Source organism: Malania oleifera, chromosome 1, assembly GCF_029873635.1.
Source record: "Malania oleifera isolate guangnan ecotype guangnan chromosome 1, ASM2987363v1, whole genome shotgun sequence".
Classification (NCBI taxonomy): Eukaryota; Viridiplantae; Streptophyta; class Magnoliopsida; order Santalales; family Ximeniaceae; genus Malania; species Malania oleifera.
Window position 1 is genome coordinate 133,484,713 of NC_080417.1, and position 21,197 is coordinate 133,505,909.

General features: G+C 36.6%; 1 protein-coding gene across 1 annotated transcript; it reads right to left on the reverse strand.

Moving 5' to 3' along the window:
• Positions 1-5,830: 5,830 nt before the first annotated feature.
• On the reverse strand, positions 5,831-6,704 carry LOC131160224 (uncharacterized). The gene has a single exon (XM_058115660.1). It carries the CDS (start codon positions 6,694-6,696, stop codon positions 5,968-5,970), a length of 729 nt encoding a protein of 242 aa, XP_057971643.1. The 5' UTR covers positions 6,697-6,704; the 3' UTR covers positions 5,831-5,967.
• Between the last annotated feature and the right edge of the window lie 14,493 nt (positions 6,705-21,197).

Below are 21,197 nucleotides of genomic sequence, written 5' to 3' on the forward strand. Positions count from 1 at the left end.
AGATATACCATGCTAGGACCAAGCACATTGATGTGAGGTTCCACAGGGTTCGAGAATTGATTGCTTCTAGTGAACTTGTGTTGGAGAAAGTTCATATGTCTAAAAATGCAGCGGATATTCTGACGAAATCAGTTACTTCTAAAAAGTTCAAGCATTGCTTGGACTTACTCCATGTCTCCAAGTGATAAAAGAGAGACAAGCTCAAACCTAGCGTTTTCAAGTTCAAGGTGGTGCAGATCATGTTTTTTTTGGGACTCTTCTAAGGAGCGTGTAATCGCCAAGGTGGAGATTGTTATTTGTAGCTCTTATACTTCTGTTTTGATAAACAAAGAAGGAAGAAGGAAAAACATGAAGGGGGTAGCACAATAGGCCTCGTTGACGAAGGCTCTATGTTCGTCGATGAGGGGAAGCAAAGGTTTGTCGATGAAGGCTTTGAAGTTCGTCGATGAATAATTACCGAGAGTAGGAAATTTCATACTTCTGGCATCGTCAATGAAAGCCTTGTATTCGTCGATGAAGGTTCTCTTGGTCTCGTCGACAAAGCCCTGTGTTTGTCGACAAGAGGCACTTGGACTGCTGCAGTTGCTTCAGAAATTTGAATTTTTAAATGTTGGGCGGTTGAGCAAACGGGGGGAAACCTTCGAGGAACCTCTATATATGTCATTTGGGCATATTTTTAGATAGTGAGTGATCATTTGAGAAGTGTATTGTATACATTTTGATTTCCATAGTGAAATTTGTGCGTCAATGCTTCCGTGGATGTAGGCTTTGCCGAACCACGTAAATCTTCATGTTGATCTTGTTTTGGTTGTGTGTTATTTACTTTTACTTGTTGTTTATTCTACTGTGCATTTTCATTATTCGATCTGTATTTCAACGTAGTGTATATCCATTAATTTAAATGACCTAATTCGTTTACAAAGTGAATATAAGTACTACAGATCTGAATCTAAATTAGTTATTTTTCTAATCAAATTATGATTTAGTTTTAGTAGATTAATAGATATAGATCGAGTAAATTAACTTTTCATTTTGTTCAATTCTATTCATTGTCATCAATAGTACATGTTTTTTTTTGTTTTTTATTAATAGTACATGTCTTACCATATACATATGTTGTAGGGAATTAACACGAAATTCTCAGATCCTGTGAGAAATAAAAAATAGAGAAATAATCCATACCAAAGAAAAATAATCACACGCATAAGAAAATATTTATGTGGTTTGAAAATTTTGCCTACATCCATGGAGTTGCAGGGATTTCACTATAATCAGGATAAAAAATAGAGAGTGCAACTATATAATGTTTTCTCTCTAACTCGCTCTCAAAATGATGGCCAAACCTAATCACTAAAAAATAATAGTTTTATATGTTGCGCACAGGGTTCCCAATGGACTACAAAACAGGCCAAAAAAAAAAACCTTAAGATAGAAATCTCTCATTAAAAAACCACGCAGCATTAATTCAAGTCGGGTCATCATCCAAATCAAATGCAATTAGGCTCCACAAAGGCCAAGATATGTACCATGAAATTAACTTGGGTAATTTTAGCTTTAATAATTAAGCTCGCACTTCAATAACTATAAATTAATATTGGTAATTAGCCTCTCTTTATCTTGCTTCTTATGGTTGTGTGTGTGTGTGTCCCATTTTGGCAAAATTAAAAATGAATTTTTTAAAAGATTTTACTTCGTATGATCGAGGGACAAAAAACAAAACAAAACAAAAAAAAAAATGCTTATTGTAGGAACCCAAACCAAGAATAATAGAGAAAGGAAAAAGAAAAGAAGGAAAATGGTTGGGACAGGATCAAACCATTGACGGTTTGAGGAATCTCAGGAAAACTGTCGACGGTTTCAGCACGTCAATGGTTGCACGCAGAAATCTCAGGGAAACCATCAATGGTTTCAAACAACCGAGAGTTTTTATATAAGAACATGGGAAAACTGGTTTGATAAGTGACCAATCCGTCGATGGTTTCCTACGGGCCAAGGGCTTATAAGTTAAGATCTTATATTTATTTTTCATTCTAACTCTCTCTCTCTCTCTCTCTCTGTCTTTCTCCTAGGGTTTTCACTCTCTCTCTCTCTCACCCTTTCCCTAAACTGAGTCTCTCACTCTCTCTCTAGCCTAGGATCTCTCCACACGTACTCTCCGGTCCTCTCTCTCTCTCTCCTCCCGGCTTTCCGGTTCTTGTCCTTGGCCAGTTAAGAGGCTAGGGTTTCATTCTCCAAAGCTGTAGACGGATTTTCAAGAACAGGTAAGGGGATTAGATTATGTCAGTTATTTTCGAAATGTGAACCAATTAAATGGAAATACACAGGTATACTATGTATGATTTTTGAATGAATCGGGCATATGAAAATGAGGGTTTGGTATTATATACGTATTTGCGGAAAACTAAAGTGAATAGGGTGATCATCTCCTTTTTCCTATAAATCATAATTTTGAGTTAAATTGAACCCTATGGATAATTATACCTTTAATTTCAGTAAAATATATTTTCCCCGAGCAATTTATTATATTATGATATATCATTCAAATCGTGTGGCATGAGAATGTCTATGGTTATTGCATAATTAAACCTGATGGTTTTTATGGTATTATACAGAATTATGAAATGATGGTTTTTATACCAAGTTATGATATGACAGGTCTTATACAGATTTATGAATATGACGATTTTCTACCGAGATATGATATGATGATTTTATACCAAGTATTGATATGACAGGTTTTACACAGATTTATGAATATGACGGTTTATACTAAATATTGAAAATGAGAACACGTTATCGTTTTTACTATGTAAATTATATATATGGTTTAGGAACCTTGAGGGACTAGCTCCTATGGAAGTTCGGTACTGTAGCTAGTATGATATGTCAATGCAGCCACACTGTAGTGGAAGTGGAGGCTATGGGATAGTCGATTTGACCGCGAAGAGTTGTTGTAAACCCCTGGAGTCCGAACCAGGATGGGCAGGCAAATTGAACTTACAGACGAACATGTTTGACTTAGCCTGGTGGTAGGCCAGCCATGACTAAGTCCAGTCTTCAGACCGAACAACCTGATCATGGGGATTACTCATGATGTTATATGATGGTCCAATAAGGAAGGTTCTCTATTCATATATGTAATTTATGAAAAATGGACTATAATGAGCCAAAAGTATGTTATAAGGGAAGTTATGTATTTTCAATTATAAAGGTGTGAGTACAGGTTTAAAATTGCTATTTCACATACAGTTAAATATAAGAATGTATTATGTTCACACTAAAACTCATGTTAGTCACATACTGATGATAATCTAATCTGTCTTACTAAGAAGTGTCTCACCCCAATATCCATCTCATATTTCAGGTCCTACAGAGAATCGAGCCTAGCATGCTACAGGGCTAGGTTTAGAATCTTGTAGTTATTGTAAGTGTAAGTGAGACACGTGTTTATCATGTTTTGGTTTATTTTGGGATGTAATATATAACATGGAGATACATATGAGTAATTGGTATGGTTTAGAACTCTGGTAAAGTGTTTTGAGGTTTAATTATCTTCCGGTGCATGTTTTATATTGAGTTATGAATAGGAACTTCCAGGAACCCCCTGTTTGGGTTTTGGTCGTTAATTGCGTGGTATCAGAGATGTGTGTATGGGAAATAGCACTCCGAGCCCCATCGGGTTCAGGGCGCTAAAGTTGTGGTATCAGAGATGTATGTATGGGAAATAGTATTCCGAGCCCCACCGGGTTCCGGGCGCTACACTTATTGTTTTTTTTTTTTTTTTGGCTTTTCATTAAACTCTACGAACAAAATATTTAATATTTAAGATATATTGGCATATAAACTACTTTCTCTTGGAAAGTTGTGCTGATAGAGTACTTAAACTTATTTTTATTAGTCAATATATCTATTATATGTTAACATCCTAAATACTAAGAATAACGATACCATATTTATTGATAGCGTACATGAAAATATTGACAACACAAAACAAAAAGAAAAGAAGTATTTTATCCTTGTTAATGAAGAAAAGTGAGAGGAAAAAAATAAAATTATTATTTTTGCAAATAGAGGATGGTAACAATAAGAATGACATTAAGAAATGAACAATACTATCAATAATAACAAAAAAATTTTAAGTCCCAATATATAGTTTGTTTTGTCAATCCAAAGATAAGGTCTAAAAAGGTTTAGTGCATTATTGTTGGTGTGATTGCACACTAAGGATCTATAGCAACAATACTAATTAACAACATTTTACACTTCTTTTTATATTAGCTATACCATGTGTGTGATAATTAATATGACTCCTCAAGTTTCCTGTTTGGATTTGAGATCAATTATATTTGAGAAAAAAATTATAAGTACTGATATATGTGTGAGATTACTAGGGTTAAATTAAAAATAGAGATGCTTAGATGAATTTACACCTACAACACCCATCTATTTTCTTTTTCTATCTCTAAGTTTGTTCTTGCTAGGAGAATTGGATTTTGTGAGTGCAAATAAAAAAAAAAGTTATTTTTCTTTCTTTATCTTCATTTTTGTTTCTTATCAAATATGTACAAATCATATTTACTTTCTATTTTTGGATCTCTCGGCATTGGTCTTATCACTTTTCTTTCTAGCTAACCATATATAATGTTAGTCTTAATTAAAGTGAAATGCTTTATGTCGCCATTTCTTTTGTCTTTTTTCTTGTTACTTAAGGAAAAAAAAAAATTAATGGGTAGTTGTGTTGCTTATGGTAATCTTATTTTGAGTGGAACATTGTTACGTGTATCATCCTTTCGACTTTATTATTAATGGGTAGTTGTGTTGCTTAGAGTAATCTTATTTTGAGTGGAACGTGGTAACACGTATCATTCTTTCTACTTTATTTTTGCTTTGACTAAGTTGAATGCACAATCGCAATTAATTGAATATTTCAAGGAGAAACTTATGGAGTGCTTACTAAAAATGAGAAGTTATAAAAGTGTGTAAATCAAATGAAAAAGACTTGTAACTATTCCTACATGTTGGACTAGGGCATACACTTGCCAATCACACGATATTACATGAACATTTGGACCCATATATATAATTAGGAAAACTTATTACAATATGTAACCTGATCACATCACATTTTAGATATATAATCAATCATATTCTTGAATTTTGAATAATTTTAAGTGATTTTAGAAAAATTTAAATTAAATCGTTAATTTTTTATTTAAAATCGTTTGAAATTTAAGGATGTGTGTACATTATTGATGGATTTCGAATTTTATGTGAGGTAACTATTCCTTACAATTGTTTCTCAAATGAAAATAGAAAACAAATTAGTGAAAAAAATAATTGATGAAGATATCACAAGCAATTGTCACAATTTATTTCTACATTGTCTAAAAGATTGAAACATAACAAATTAAACTCCATCATTCTTCAGGAAAAAATAAATAATTTGTCAAAATTCAAAGGCATTAATCATGATCATGATTAAAGGTGGCAACAGGAAAACAAAAAACATTTCCCAGTCAAAAAATAAAAACATGTCCTTAAATTTTTTGCTACGAAATTGTCAACAATTACAGCATTAATTTAGGATTGTTTGAACTCTTTACAAACACATTCACAAAATATACATAACAAGATCATCAATAAAAAACTATTATATATATATTGTAAGCATTATGGAAATATTATATTCATGTGATTAGACTGAAAGCTAAAATAGTTATATATAATACTTTGGTTCATTGAATAGAATGGAATAAAATCTCGAATGAAGAAAATTTCAATTCCATTCTATTTGAATCCATTCCATTCTTATGTATTCAAAGCAAGATGAAAAAATTATTCCAATTATGAATATGCTAACCAAACCATCCATGCCCAAAATCAAATATAACTCAAAAAGGAAAAAAAGTTCTACGTATACGTTAATGATGATCAACATCTTCCTTAGATCGATCATTGATTAATTAATTACTGTATGATCTTCACTTTTATGGAGGGTTCCATGGAGTGACACTCTCTGCAGGCTGAAACGAAGGACTGCAAAAACTTCCGGCCAAACCCTAAGCTCCACCCATTACCACCGCTCTTCTTCTTCTTCTTCTTCTTCTCGGGTTGCTTCTTCGGTCTCAGCTCCTCCGGCGAAACCTGCACAGATTTGTTCTTCCGACGAGAAACCTCCGGCTTCAGCACTGGCGCTGGCGCAATGAACTGCCATTTCTGATAAGGCCCATACGCCTGAACCAAAACAGGCTTACCGTTATTTATCGCCTGCAGATATCTATCTCTGGTGATGGGTGTTTTTCCGGAGAGTTTTCTCTGAGCACTCCACACTTTCCGGTCGGAATTATCGCTGGAGCTCGTCCTCGCGCTGCTGCATGAGCTGCTGCTTCTGCTGTTACTGCCGCTGTTGCTCCTCGACCACGTCAGCGAATCCCTGCTGCTCGCGCTGCTGGCCCGGCTCGCTGCTCGGAGATACTCGCTTGCGACGTTAGTCGCCGGGAACGCGTGTGGCAGCAGCCGGCCGTTGTAGAATAGGTGGTCAGCCGGCGAGTCCTTGGCCGGGTCGTAGGACGGCGACCCAGCCGGCGTGGCCCACCCGAACTCGAACTCGAAGTTTTGTTGGTCTCGTGCCGACATGCTCGGAAAAGAGAACACGTCGCCGGAGGTGTTCTTTCGCCGGCGACCGTTGCTCTCCATGGGAGTTCAAAGCCGTCGAGGTATGGAAGTGTAGGAGGGTTTAAGTAGATGATCCGAGGGAGGGGAAGAGGTTGACTGTTCAGCAATTGTGGGACACGTGGAACGATCTGGCCCCTTGGTCGGGTAATCTGATGGGGCATCGTGGTCTAAATCATGGAGGCCTACTTGCCAACGCAAGTTCAGTAGAAAACATGGTGTTGCAATTATCTTCATCGCGTGGGATGTGAATATATGATAATATTCCAAAGAAGTCTTCCAGTTAAATGATGCATGGCTATGTGTTAATTATCATCCCTAATGAAATTACTTAATTAAAATTTTAGATTTTTTATTAATTATCTTCTCTAATGATCTGAGCCGTGTATTTGTAGGTGACTTTTTGATCACTCGGTCAATCGTCGGTTGAGTGTTAAACTTCGTGGATTCGAACAGGTCTTCTAGATTAACTTAAAGTATTAATTCATCCATGTCAAGACAAAATTGGGTCCCATTAGATTATGTTGTCCCACATATTCTTGAGGTAGTTGAAAAAAAAGTAATATATAATATTATCGTTAGTAAAATCTTCTAAAAAATGTTAAGCACAATCACAAGTGAATCGTATATTTGATATTTATTCATGATTATTATATTATATGTATGCATATATATATATATGTATATATATATATAGTTAGTGATGGATCTAAAACCTTTTGTTAGTAAGAGTTTTCATTAATTGTAAATGCATAATCTAATTAAATAGAGCTCTATGAAGAGATAAGCTTCATTCACAAATTTGGAAAGGTCATCTTGAACCTTTTCTTCTAATTAATTGTTAATCTCTTTCAAAATTCGATGGATCTCTTTGAAAGCAAAATTCAAAAGAGACCTCGATGTTTTTTAACAAAAAAATATTAAACTTTTATGACATGCAAACAATTCACTAAATAGGTGCAATTCTATAGAAAGTAATTATTTCTTTGGCTGCATCACTCGGCGAAATACATATTTAATATTTTTATGTAGATACTAGGAAATTTCAATTATCTAAAAGGTAAACGAATATATAAAGTGAAATATGTTATATTAATATATATAGAATATGGTCAAAAATGATAAGCTAATCTTGGCCTAGTAGCTCGATTTAAGAGGTGGGGGGATATGGTGGGTCACATGAATGTAACACTGCTTGATCATCATTTACCTTAATCAGCAATAAGATTAAGATTAAAGAAAAAAAATTCTTAATTACAATTAAAAAAGATAAAATAGCATTAATTTTCTGTGGTCTTTGTTTGCCTTTGAATGGATCTATGGCGTCCATCTTTAATTTGCCCACTTTGCTTTTGCGTTTCGAAGACACGGCCTCCCATGAAATGCTTTTCTATAAAGTAAAAAAAAGCTTGTGGATACATAAAAATAAGATAGAGATTAGAGACCAACAGAGAGAGAGAGAGAGAGAGAGAGAGAACATGGGGGCTGTTTGGGGTCTCACAGGGGAATGGACTAACAATGATGGGATCAACAATGCTTTAAGGGTGTGTGCGCCATGGAGCTTGCTAGCAGAGAAGGGGGGTTAAGAGGAGGAGGAACTTTATTAATCTATTGATTATAAGAAGGATGAGTACTTAAACAGTATTATCTATAATTAAATTTAAGTACTAAGGTCTTTATATAGGGGCAGTCTAATATTATATATAAACAGTGGGTAGGGGGACAAGCAGCTCTTATGGGACACACTGCCCCCTGTTGGGGCTTCTATAGGGTCCTCCTCACACTCATCATGCCCTTTGGGGACCATAAATTATTGGTCACTCCCACTTCCATGCAGTTTGCCCTTTCCTTTTTCCACCCTCATCCCCCACCAAGCACTCCACTCTAATCATTTGTTATATGTCGCGGAATTAAGCCCTAAGATTATGAATTTACATGATTTGGAAATGTGTCTTTCTGCATAAAGTATCTGTGTAATTTTCACTATCAATCGAAAAATGTTTTAGGGTTTTAAGTTTCAGCTACAACATGTATATATAGCCTTATATAAAAATCTCAAAATATCCTCATATGATAATTCAATTACATTGCACTTGATCCAAATATATTGTATAGTGTCGCGGAAGGTCAACGCCACCCCTACCCCACACTTAACTTAGTTTAACTAGACAAGAAGATCTTGCGCAACCTCCCATTTATAACAGTTTTCAAGTGTGAATATAAGTCATAATCAATCGCCTGATTCATTATATGTTTCATTATTAATTTTATAAAGATTTAAAGATAGTATGTGAGTGGGGGTAGATCCAAATGGCAAATAATTCTCAAACTGAAAAAATATATTTTTTATTTTGAATGTGAGTTTAAAATGCATGGTGAGGTATATATGTGGTTGTATGTGTAGCAAATTTGAATCCTTGATAGAGAAGGTGAAAGCATAATTAATATTCGGGCTAAATTAAGACTTTCTTTAGATTATGAAATTTAAGTTTTGAATTTACAGTTGTACGAGTTTAGAAAAAAAGTTAATATAACTTTGTTATACGTTTTATTCATAATAAATTTAAAATTAATAGGGTATACTAATAAGAGGTCAAAATTAAGGAACCACCATTATTTCCTAATATAAATACCCTTAAATTAAATTAAAATCTCCCTTCTTCAAAATAATTAACCTATAAATACTAAATTTAATAGAGTCATGCCCTCCATTACTATAAATGGGGTACTCCAATGGGAGGTAAGGCATCCCATGCTCTTCTATTCTTATTACTGCAAAAATCTTATCCTCTCACACTCCCTGACTTAGACATCAAAGCAATCCCTTGGGGTATAAATCAGGTCCTCAAAGTTTCTCTCTTGTTTGATTCTTTACAGGTGACCATGGTTAGAGATTAGTCCACGTTCTCTAACAAATTTTTAGCAGCAACACTTGGCGCTGTCTGTGAGAATTCAGGAAGATTATTATCTTTGACCATGGCCCTGTCGTATAACTCCAAATCAGGACCTAGCACTGGGGATCAATCACCCCAATCGATAGACTCCACATCAGTAAACAATTCATCTCAAAGTATGCTCACAAACAAATTCTTAGCTTTTCAAAAGAGGGTGGAAAATATGTTCAACATGATCCTACAACAACAAAAAAAGGATCATGTGGAACATGATCTAGAGGTCACTTAAGTAGGAGCAACACCAAAAGTAAAGGCGGTGGCATCATAAGAGGTGGTTGTGAAGGTATTAGACTCAACCAAAAAATGGAAGATCCCAACAGTGTGGGTGTTTATGAACAACAATCTTAGGAACTTAGAGGAAAAATTCAAAAAAAAAATTGACTAGCTAGAGAAGCTGGTGAAGGAAGTTCGCAATCAACCCTTGGTTTGGAAGCTCAAATCAAATCTTTAGATCCTCCCTTCACCAATGAGGTAATGGAAATTACTTTGCCTAGAAAACTTAAAATGTCAAACAATGAAGGGTAAGATGGGTCGTTAGATCCTTTAGATCACCTAGATACCTTCATAATGTTAATACAATTGTAAGGTTCACTTGATGCAATTATGTGCCGAGCATTTGCAACAACTTTAAAGAGAAATGTCAGGACTTGGTATCAAACTTTAAAGTCTAGCTCAATTAGATTATTTTCTAAGATATAGAATAGTTTTTTTTTCCAACAATCAAAAAATGGCGAAAACTTCAACCCACTTGCTGAGCCTTGTTCAAGGGGAGAAGGAAATGTTAAAGGTGTTTATGTACCACTTTGTGAGCGCAACTCTAGAAATCAATAACTTATATCATGGGTTCGCAGTAGTTGCTTTGACAACATCCCTTCAACCAGGTGATTTCTTGAATTCCTTGGAAAAGAAACCCTCAATTAATATAAGTGAGTTAATGGCACGAGCACAAAAGTATATCAACTTAGAAAAGGCCATCACCACGAGAAAAAGTAGGATAGATTTAAAAAGAAAAATTTTGAGGGACATGGATGAAACCATCTAGGGAGGTAAAAAGCAAGAGACCAACAAACAGTCCAACAGTTCGAAGGGTGTAGATCTAGCTTACAAGTTCCAAAAAAAAAAAAAGGCTCATCTAACGAATAACTCATGAGGCCTAAAGATACATCCATTTGATGAGCACAACTTATGAGGCAACAAGGAGTAAGCGCGGCTCACCAAAAATGGTTCATATGATGAGCACCACTCACCCAAAAAAAAAAAAGGCCTATTTGATGATAGCACCTCTTATGAGCCCCAAAGATCCCATTTGATGAGCACAACTCATAAGGCAACAAGGATTAAGCATAGCTCACCTAAAACAACCCATCTGATGAGCTCTACTCATGAGACCTAAAGATACCCATTTGATAAGAACAACTCATGAGACAATAAGAGATGAGCATTGCACACCAAAAAATGGCCCATCTGATAAGAACCGCCCATGAGGCCCGAAGATATGCTCATTTGATGCACATAGCTCATAAGGCAACAAGGAGTGATCACGACTCACCAAAAATGACTCACTTGATGAGCACCACTCCTAAGGCCTAAAGATGTCTTTTGATGAGCACAGTTCATGAGGCTATAAGAGGCGATCATAACTCACAAAAAAAAAAAAAAATGGTCCATTTGATAAGCACCGCTCATAAGGCTAAAAGATATGCCTATTTAATGAGCACAGCTCACGGGACAACAAAGAGTGAGCATGGCTCATAAAAAACGGTTCATCTAACAAGCACTGCTCATAAGGCCGAAAGACATCCATTTGATGAGCATAATTCATAAGGTAGCAAAAGGTAAGCATAGTTTACTAAAAAATGACCCTTTTGATTAGCACTACTCATGAGGCCCGAAGATATACCCATTTGGTGAGCACAACTCATAAGGAACAAAAAGCGAGCATGGCTCACTAGAAATGATCCATCTAATGAGCACCGCTCATGAGACTCAAAGACACCCATTTGACAAAGTTCATGAGGCAATAGGAGGTGAGCACAACCCACAAAAAAAGTCCCATTTGATAAGCACATGAGGATCAAAAAATCTATTGTGATATGGATCGTATAAAGAAGTTGCATAGCAGAATAAACAACAAGAAATAAATAACACATCCAATAAGCACAGCAACACAAATATTTACGTGATTCGACAAAGCCTACATCTACGAAAGCAAAAGGCACACAAATTTCACTATGGAAATTACAATGTACACAATGCACTTTAATAATGATCACACTCTCTATCAAAATATGCTCAAATGACATATATAGAGTTTCCTCAGAGGTTTCCCCCCATTTGCCCAACCACCCAACATTCAAAAATTCAAAATTTCATATAACTGCGGCAACCCAGGCGCCCTTCATCGACGTACACAAGTGTTTTGTCGACGAAACCAAGAAGAACCTTCGTCTACAAATACAGGGCTCTCATCGACGATGCCAGAAGTCTGAAATTTCCTGCTCTCGGTAATTATTTGTCGACAAGCTTCAGAGCCTTCATCAATGAACTTCTATTGCACCCTCATCGACAAACATAGGCCTTCCATTGACGAGTCTTGACGTGCTGCCCCCTTCATGTTTTTCCTCATTTCTTCTTCGCGTATCAAAACAGAAGTATAAGAGCCACAAATAACAATCTCCACCTTGACGATTATACGCCCCTTAGGAGAATCTCAAAAACAAGAACTGCTTCACTTTGAACTTAAAAATGCTTGGTTGGGTATGTCTCCCTTCTATCACTTGGAAACATGAAGTGAGTCCAAGCAATGCTTGAACTTCTCTGAAGTAAGTGATTTGATCAGAATATCTGCTGCATTATCAGATGTGTGAACTTTCTCCAATACAAGTTCACCCAAAGCAATCAATTCCGAACCCTGTGGAACCTCACATCAATGTGCTTGATCTTAGCATGGTATATCTGATTCTTCGCCAAGTAAGTGACACTATGACTATCACAATGCAGCACCACACCATCTTGCTATAACCCCAGCTCTCTGACTAAACCGATAAGCCACAAGGCCTTCTTTGCAACTTCGACAACTGCCATATATTCCGCCTCAGTCATGGACAATGCTACCAGAGACTGTACCATGGATCTCCAACTTATCGGTCCTCCTACAAGGGTAAACACATATCTCGTTGTAGACTTTCTGTCATCCATATCTCCAGCATAATCTACACCAAAAAACCTCATAACTAAAGGCCAACCCTATTGCTTGCCGAACATGATGTCATATCCCGGTGTACCCCGCAAGTATCTGAGTATCTATTTTACAGCTTCCCAATGCTGCCTTCCTAGATTAGAGAGGAACTTGCTCACCACGCTCACTGCATGAGCTAAATCTGGTCTTGTACATATCATGGCATACATTAAACTCGCCATGACACTAGCATAGGGGACCTTTGACATGTCTTAGATTTCCTCATTCGAGCTTAGGCAATCTGCAATAGACAACTTAAAATGATTCGTTAGAGGTGTACTCACCAGTCTTGCATCAGCCATGCTAAACCTCTCCAACACCTTCTACACATAACCACTCTAAGATAACTATAATCTCTCTACAGTCCTGTCTTAGTGAATCTCCATCCCAAGTATTTTCTTGGCTGAACCAAGATTTGTCATATCAAATTCCTTATACAATGGGTCCTTTAAGTGATTCACCTCAGTTAAATCTCTTGCAGCTATCAACATATCATCGACATACAATAACAAGAAAACAAGTGATTCATCATCAAGTTTGTTCACATATACGCAGCAGTCATACTCACACTGTTTGTACCCAATCTTCATCATGTACGAATCAAACCGTTTATACCATTGCCATGGAGATTGTTTCAACCCATAAAGAGATTTCTTCAAGCTGCAAATAAATTTTTTTTTCCTAGTTCAATGAATCCCTCCGGTTGTACCATGTAAATTTGTTCTTCTAAGTCACCGTGAAGAAATGTTGTCTCCACGTCCATTTGTTCCAAATGAAGATTGAAATGAGCTACCAACCCTAACACAACACTGATAGAAGTGTGTCGGACCACTAGAGAAAAGATCTCTTCATAATCTATCCCCTTCTACTGTGAGTATCCTTTTGCCACCAACCATGCCTTAAATTTCTCACCTTTCTTTTTTGATATTGCCTTCTTCTTCTTGTACACCCATTTGCACCCAATCGGTCTATTTCCATCTAGAAGCTCCACCAACTCACAATTTTTATTTTTACATAGTGACTCCATTTCCTTAATCATTACTTTCATCCATTTATCTTTCTCCTGACCGTGCACTGTCTACTGAAATGTAGTTGGATCATTGCAACTAGTAAAAAAAGCATAAGACGCTAACTTTTCAAACCCATACCTTGGCAGAAGCCAAATAGTGCGTCTAGATCTTCTTAACAAAATATCGTCGACTTGCTGGCTTTCCAAGCTAGAGCTCCCTGCAACCACGGGACCATGATCATTTCTGTTGCCCTGAGCTTCCAACTCCACCTGCACGATATGTTCATCACTGCCCTAGCTTTCTGGTTCCTATTTCTATTCATCACATTCTTGAGTACGCTTCACTATAGCCTTCTCATCAAAGACTACATCCCTACTGATCACCACCTTGTTTGCCACTAGGTCCCACAACTTATACCCTTTCACACCCTCTGGACATCCCAAGAAGATGCAATGACGAAAATTCGAGTCAAGCTTAGACCTATCCTCATTAGACATGTGAACATAGGTTGGACACCCGAATACTTCCAATTCGAAGTAGTCTACTGCATTTCCCGTCCAAACCTCTTCTGCCACTTTACCTGCTAGTGATGCCCTTGGTGATTGGTTAACCTAAAAACAAGTCATACTAACTACCTCGGCCTAGAATTCTTCGGTAGCCCTGCATTCAATCTAAGACACCGAGTCCTATAAGCAAGAGTCCGGTTCATCCGTTCTGTCACACCATTCTATTAAGGTGTCTGACAAACTGTAAAATGTCTCTTAATGTCCTACTCCGCACAAAACTCTATAAACCGAGAATCAGCGTACTCGATCTCATTATCCGACCTTAAGTATTCGATTCTCCTCCCTGTCAAGTTTTCCACTTTAGCCTTCCAAATCTTAAACTTGGCAAACGTACTAGATTTGTGACGCATGAAGTAAACCCAAATCATCCATGAGTAATCATCAATAAAACCCACATAGTACATATGTATATCCTTTTATGCAACTCTTACTGGGCCCCAATCTGAATATACATAGTCAAGAATTCCTTTTGTCTTGTGAGTAGCTGATCTAAATTATGCCCTATTTTGTTTTCTAAGAACACAAAACCTACAAAATTCCAACTGACACATTTTCAAACCTCTCAACAATTTTCTTTTGTGTAGTTCTTTCATGTCATGTTCTCTCATATGCCCAAAACACATATGTCACTAGACGGTCTCATCTAATTCAACTTCCACGGCTACAACTCCACCTATAATGGTAGTTTCTTGCAACGTGTAAATATTTCCATCCAGTTTCTGCCCTTTCATTATAGTTAGATGACCTTTCCATACCATCAAGATTCCACATTTGGACTTGTAATTAAAACTATTACAATCCAAAGTGCCAAAAGATATTAAACTCTTTCTTAACTTAGGTATATGTCTTACATTACACAATGTTCTTACAGCACCATCAAACATTTTTATCCTTACATTTCCTATACCAATGATCTTGCAAGAAGCATCATTACCCATAAGAACTAATCCAGAATTTACTAACTTGTAAGTGTTGAACCACTCCTTATTTGGAATCATGTGATAAGAACATGTCGAGTCAAGTATCCAAGAGTTTGTTAGATTATCCGACTCCTTGAAACTAATAGAACATCACCCGCTGAATCCTCTTCTTGAACAACATTCACAAATTTAGAAATCCCCTCGTGCTTATTAGCATTTCTCTTCTTCCAATCCGAACACTCCAGTTTCACATGCCCATTTTTACTACATTTATAACACTGTATTTCCTTCTTCTTCTTCGATTAATTTCGGGATTTCTGATTAAACCCATTTCAAAATTTTCCTTTGCCTCGCTCATTACTACCATTTACCATAATTCCTTCTCCATCATTACATATTTTCAACCTTTGATGAAAATTTAACAAAGAACTTGTTACCTCTTCTAGATCAAGAATTTCTTTTTTCCAACGTAAGAGTGGTCACAAGATTTACATAGGTACAAGTTGAGGGCAAAGAATTTAATAGCATCAAAGTCTTATCATCCTCATCAAACTTCACATCAACTCTTATAAGATCACTTATGATTTGATTAAATGCATTGATGTGTTGATCTAGACTAGATCCTTCTACCATCTTAAGCCAATATGAACGTTGCTTAAGAAAAAGTTTGTTATTGAGGGATTTAGACATGTACCAACTTTCTAACTTTCACCAGATAGCCGCTAGAGAATCCTCCTCCATCAGCCGATAAAGAACTTCATCGGCTAAACAGCGTATTGTGGATGCTGCCTTTGCTTTCAAATCTAGTCATTTTGCCTCATCCATTCCTTCCGGTTGAGTATCAAGCAAAGCCTTAGTCATTCCTTGTTGCACAAGAATGTCCTTCACTCTCCTCTATCATAAACTAAAGTTTTCGGTTCCATAAAATTTGATTACGTCAAATCTTGCAAAAGACAATCTCAATGCGTAACAACAATCGCTCTAATACCAATTTGTTGTGATATGGGTCGTATAATGAAATTGCACAATGAAATAAACAACAAGAAATAAATAATACAATCAATAAGCACAGAAACACAAAGATTTACGTGATTCGGCAAAGCCTACATCCACGGAAGCAAAAGGCACACAAATTTCACTATAAAAATCACAATGTACACAATACACTTCAATAATGATCACACTCTCTCTCAAAATATGCCTAGATGACATATATAGAGTTTCCTCAGAGGTTTCCCCCCGTTTGCCCAACCACCCAACATTCAAAAATTCAAAATTTCAGAAAACTGCCACAACCTAAGCGCCCCTCGTCGATGAACACAGGGGCTTTGTCGACGAGATGAAGAAGAACCTTCATCGATGAATGCAGGGCTCTCGTCGACGATGCCAAAAGTTTGAAATTTCCTACTCTCGGTAATTATTTATCGACGAGCTTCAGAGCCTTCGTCGACGAACCTCTGTTGTACCCTCGTCGATAAACATAGGCCCTTTGTCAACGAGTCCTACTGTACTCCCCCCCCCCCCCACTCCCTTCATGTTTTTCCTCCTTCCTTCTTTGCTTATAAAAACAGAAGTATAAGAGCCACAAATAACAAACTCCATGCTTGAAGAAAGCTCCTCAACAAGTAAAATGATATGTTCAGCAAAATGAAATAACATGCTCAGGGAGAAGCTACTATACGGAAAAGTAAACTACGTGGCCATTGGGGAGGGTTTGCCAAACTTGAGTTGGGCCAAAATTATCTTGTAAGCCAGAAAAGGGCAATTCAGATTGAATTAGACCGATAAAACAACAGGAATCTGATCGAAAGGAATGATATGCACCTTAAACAGCTTGAATTGAGCCATCACATAGACAAAAAGGCTTGAATTAGCTAGCTCTCCTTCAAACGGCTTGGATAAGCCAGTTGCCCTACAAAAGGCTTAGGTCTTCAAACAAATTGGATAAGCCATTTCTCTTCAAACGGCTCTGATGAGTCGATTTCTTTTCAAAACAGCTCGAATGAGCCGATTTCACCTCAAATGGATCAGAGTGGGCCAAACCTTCCAAACACAACTTAGACTAAGTTAACCCATAATTTTTTTTTTTTTTTAAAAGCCTCAAATTGAGCCATATAAGCTAAAAATCTCGAAATGAGTACAAGTAATCCAAATGGTTAAAATGAAGCCACAACTGCCTACAAAGGTCATCCCAAATTACTCTCAAGTTGGATAAGAGTAAAAACTCAAGAGTAAAAGGGAGGCAACTCATATAGCCAAAATTAATAAGATATATTAATAAGAGATCAAAATCATGGAACCACCACTAGTCCCCAATATAAATACCCTTAAATTAAATTGAAACCTCCTTCCTTCAAAATTATTAACCCATAAATAGTGAATTTAATAGAGGCATTTTAAGGGAAGGTAAGGCAGCTTGTTGACGTTATAGGTCATGCCCGGTTTTGATTATGACAAATACTCATTGTGTCTAATGGGTGTTTTGAGGCTTTGTACAGGAACTTAACTTGTGAAGATCAAGATGCACGTAAAGCAAGTGAAGATTGAAGACCAATTTATATTTATGACTGTAATATATATCTCATTTGCATAATTGGTCTGTAATAGTTAATTAGGGTCTTTGGTTTCTAATAAGCACACACACCTCACATACATGGTTAAAATACGTAAGCTCAAAATGGAAATGACCTTAGAAAGACCTTAGGGAACACCCTTCAGTCGATCGAAGGTCGACTAACACCGGATTTTTGCGGTGTCTTCAAAAGGACCCAGAAATGACCCTAAGACACTTACATTTGCACTCATAAATGTTAAGCACTTGATTAAGCTGTTTGTGATTCAAAACAGGACCGAAATACATACTTTGTGCACTTTCAGTCGACGGCCAAGGCAGTTCATTTTGCCCTGGTCAACCGAATCCGTCCTAGGTCAACAATTTGACCTCAGCCCAGTCGACCGAACCATATAATTCATTTGTACCCTGGTCGACCGAACCCAGGTCCTGGTCAACGGTTGACCATGTCCCGATCGACTGAACCATTGTAGTTCAAATCCACCGGTCGACCGAAACCTCCTAAGGTCAACAATTTGACCACCTGGTCGACCGAGCCCAAAATGCATTGCAACTGTCTAGTCGACCGAGGGTCCTCAGGAGAAATCCCAACTGTATGGTCGATCGAATCGCCCAATTCAAAATGTCCTGGTCTACCGAACCTCGATAAAATTGAAAAATCACCTCGAATATGCACTTACGGTCGACCAAGTCCCAAGTTTAAAAATGTCTTGGTCGACCGAGCCATATGAACTTCGGTCAACCGAAATGGTTCTGGTCGACCGGGTCTCTCGGGTTGCCCTAAATTTTTACCATGGTTAATTTTTTAAAACAGTGTTAAAATAATTAAAAGGTCATTAATCTTTTCTAATAATACCAGACTTGTCCCCAACGGTCATAATTCATGGGGTGTCTATATATACCCCTTTATTTGGAAAAATTAGAGGGGATTAGCCACTTTGATTAGGAGAGATTCTCTGAAATTCCCAAAACCTATAATACTCATATCTAAGCCCTAACCACTCATACTTATCTTCTCTTATTGCTCAAACTCTCTGTAAGTTGATTGAGTGTTTGATTAGAAAAGTTTACTCTCCCATTCTGATTAAATTGATTCGATTTTTTACGGGAGCTAAACCTAAGTGTTCTTAGGGGACTTTGTTAATAAGTCTCTCCTAAGAAGACTCTTATAAAACTTCTGAGTATTGCATATTCATTGCAATATCTTAAGAAACTTGTATTTGTTTTTGGGTTGCAAAATCATTTTCAAAACGTACTCAAATATCTTGTGTGATTTATATTGATATATCTGTGAGAAGATATTTGTGTTTGTAACATAGATCTTTGTTGCAATATCTATTTGCATATCATTTGCTGAATACAAGACTATATATCTTTTGCAAACCGAGCATATACGTCATATACTATTTACGTGATTGATATATCCCTTAGACTGATACATTTGAAACTTGCTTGACATCTTTGTGTGAATCTGTTGATTGAATATCTTGTGATACAAAAATTGATTGTTGATACTCTCACGCACTCATTACACTGATAGAAAATACATTTGAGAGTTGAAATATTAGACCACGCTGAGCTTACATATTAAATCATCTTGTGGTGTATGTGACTGAGCGCATCTAGGTACACATCTGCTTTGCACGAAAAGCATAATCACTGTACTGATATTATTTGATTGCAAATACTGTTGTATTTCCAAGCACGAGCCTGAAAAGGGAGACTAACCATGTGAAATAGTCCCGTATTAGCTTAGACCCGATTAGGAAAGTTAGGTGCGTCATCCTGTTAAGGCGTGTAGGTTGAGGTCTGCCCCATTAATTGACCAGGTTGTTAAGGTTGAGGTCAACCTTGTGCTAATTGACTTGGTTGTAACCGGTGCCGCTCCACCCTTGAGTGAGCCTTTAGTGGAATTCTCGGGCTTGCGAGCTAGAGGCGGGGACGTAGGCACAGTTGGTCGAACCCCGATAACATATCGTGTGTTTTTTTTTATTTCCGCACTCTATATTTACCACACGTGTATGTTATGGTATGAATGATGCGCATGATTTAAGTTTCTATACATTATATCTACTTGCGCATTTGAGATTGTATTGAAAGACCCTAAGTTGTTAAATCATATTGATTTCTGAATTAACCAAGGAGAAAAGTTTAAAATTCCAATTCACCTCCCCCCTCTTGGGAATACACCAATTCTAACACAGCTCATTCTCTTATATTCTTACTATCGCAATAATCTTATCCTCCCACACTTCTTAACTTGGGTATTCGAGTAATCTCTCGGAGTACACCTTCAGTCCCCCAAGTCTTTCTTGTTTGATTCTTTGCAGATGGCCATGGTCAGAGAGCGGTCCATGTTCTCTAGCCAATTTTTGGCAACAATAGTTTCTATTTGTGTAAAAAAAATCAAACCTAAATTTAAGATTGATCAAAATCTGTTCTTCTGTATATGTCATCATTCCTATATTGGACTTGTACTAATTAAGGAGATCCTAACCATATAAGGATGGTTTAGTATGCCTTTTTCTTTATATATTTATATAAGATAAACCGTGAGTCTAATAGGTCAAAATAGTTCGACAATAATTAACCAAATTTCAGCCAAAATCGTTGTATTTAACTTGGTGAAGTTTAATAAATCAAAGTGTGTTTAACATAGGATGAGTTAAAATTAAATTTTCTTCCCTTTTTAATCCATTTTTATGCTTAAAAACATAATTTTAGGATCAAATTAGAGTTTAATCCTCATTCTAGTCTCCCACTAAAATTTATGTCGTAAAAAGCTCTTTACTTTTCTATAATTTGATACATACATTTTCAAGTCAAATCTCTTGCTCCTAAAATTATAGAATCATCATAGGATAACATGTATAAGGTGTATTCTGAAACACTCCATGTATAACATCTTTAATGTTTATGATAAAGCGAATTAAATACATACACACAAGATTAGGTAAAAACAATCACTTTTAATTATTTTCTATTATGCAAAGAGCCTTAAGTAAAATATGAACAACTCTTATTAAAATCGAAAAATTTATCATGAGTTTAATTTCAAAAAATTAATGAAGCCAGACTTTGAAAAAAAGGGTTTTGATCCTAGGCTGTGCAACCATGTTAGAGGTGATCAATTACCCCACAAGGTGAAAGCCATGGCCAAAATTCAACTCAATAAAATGAATAGTGGTACAACCCATGTCAAAGCCAACCTTGACAATTGACATGGCTTTATATATTAATCTAAATACATTTTAGTGGCCATAAA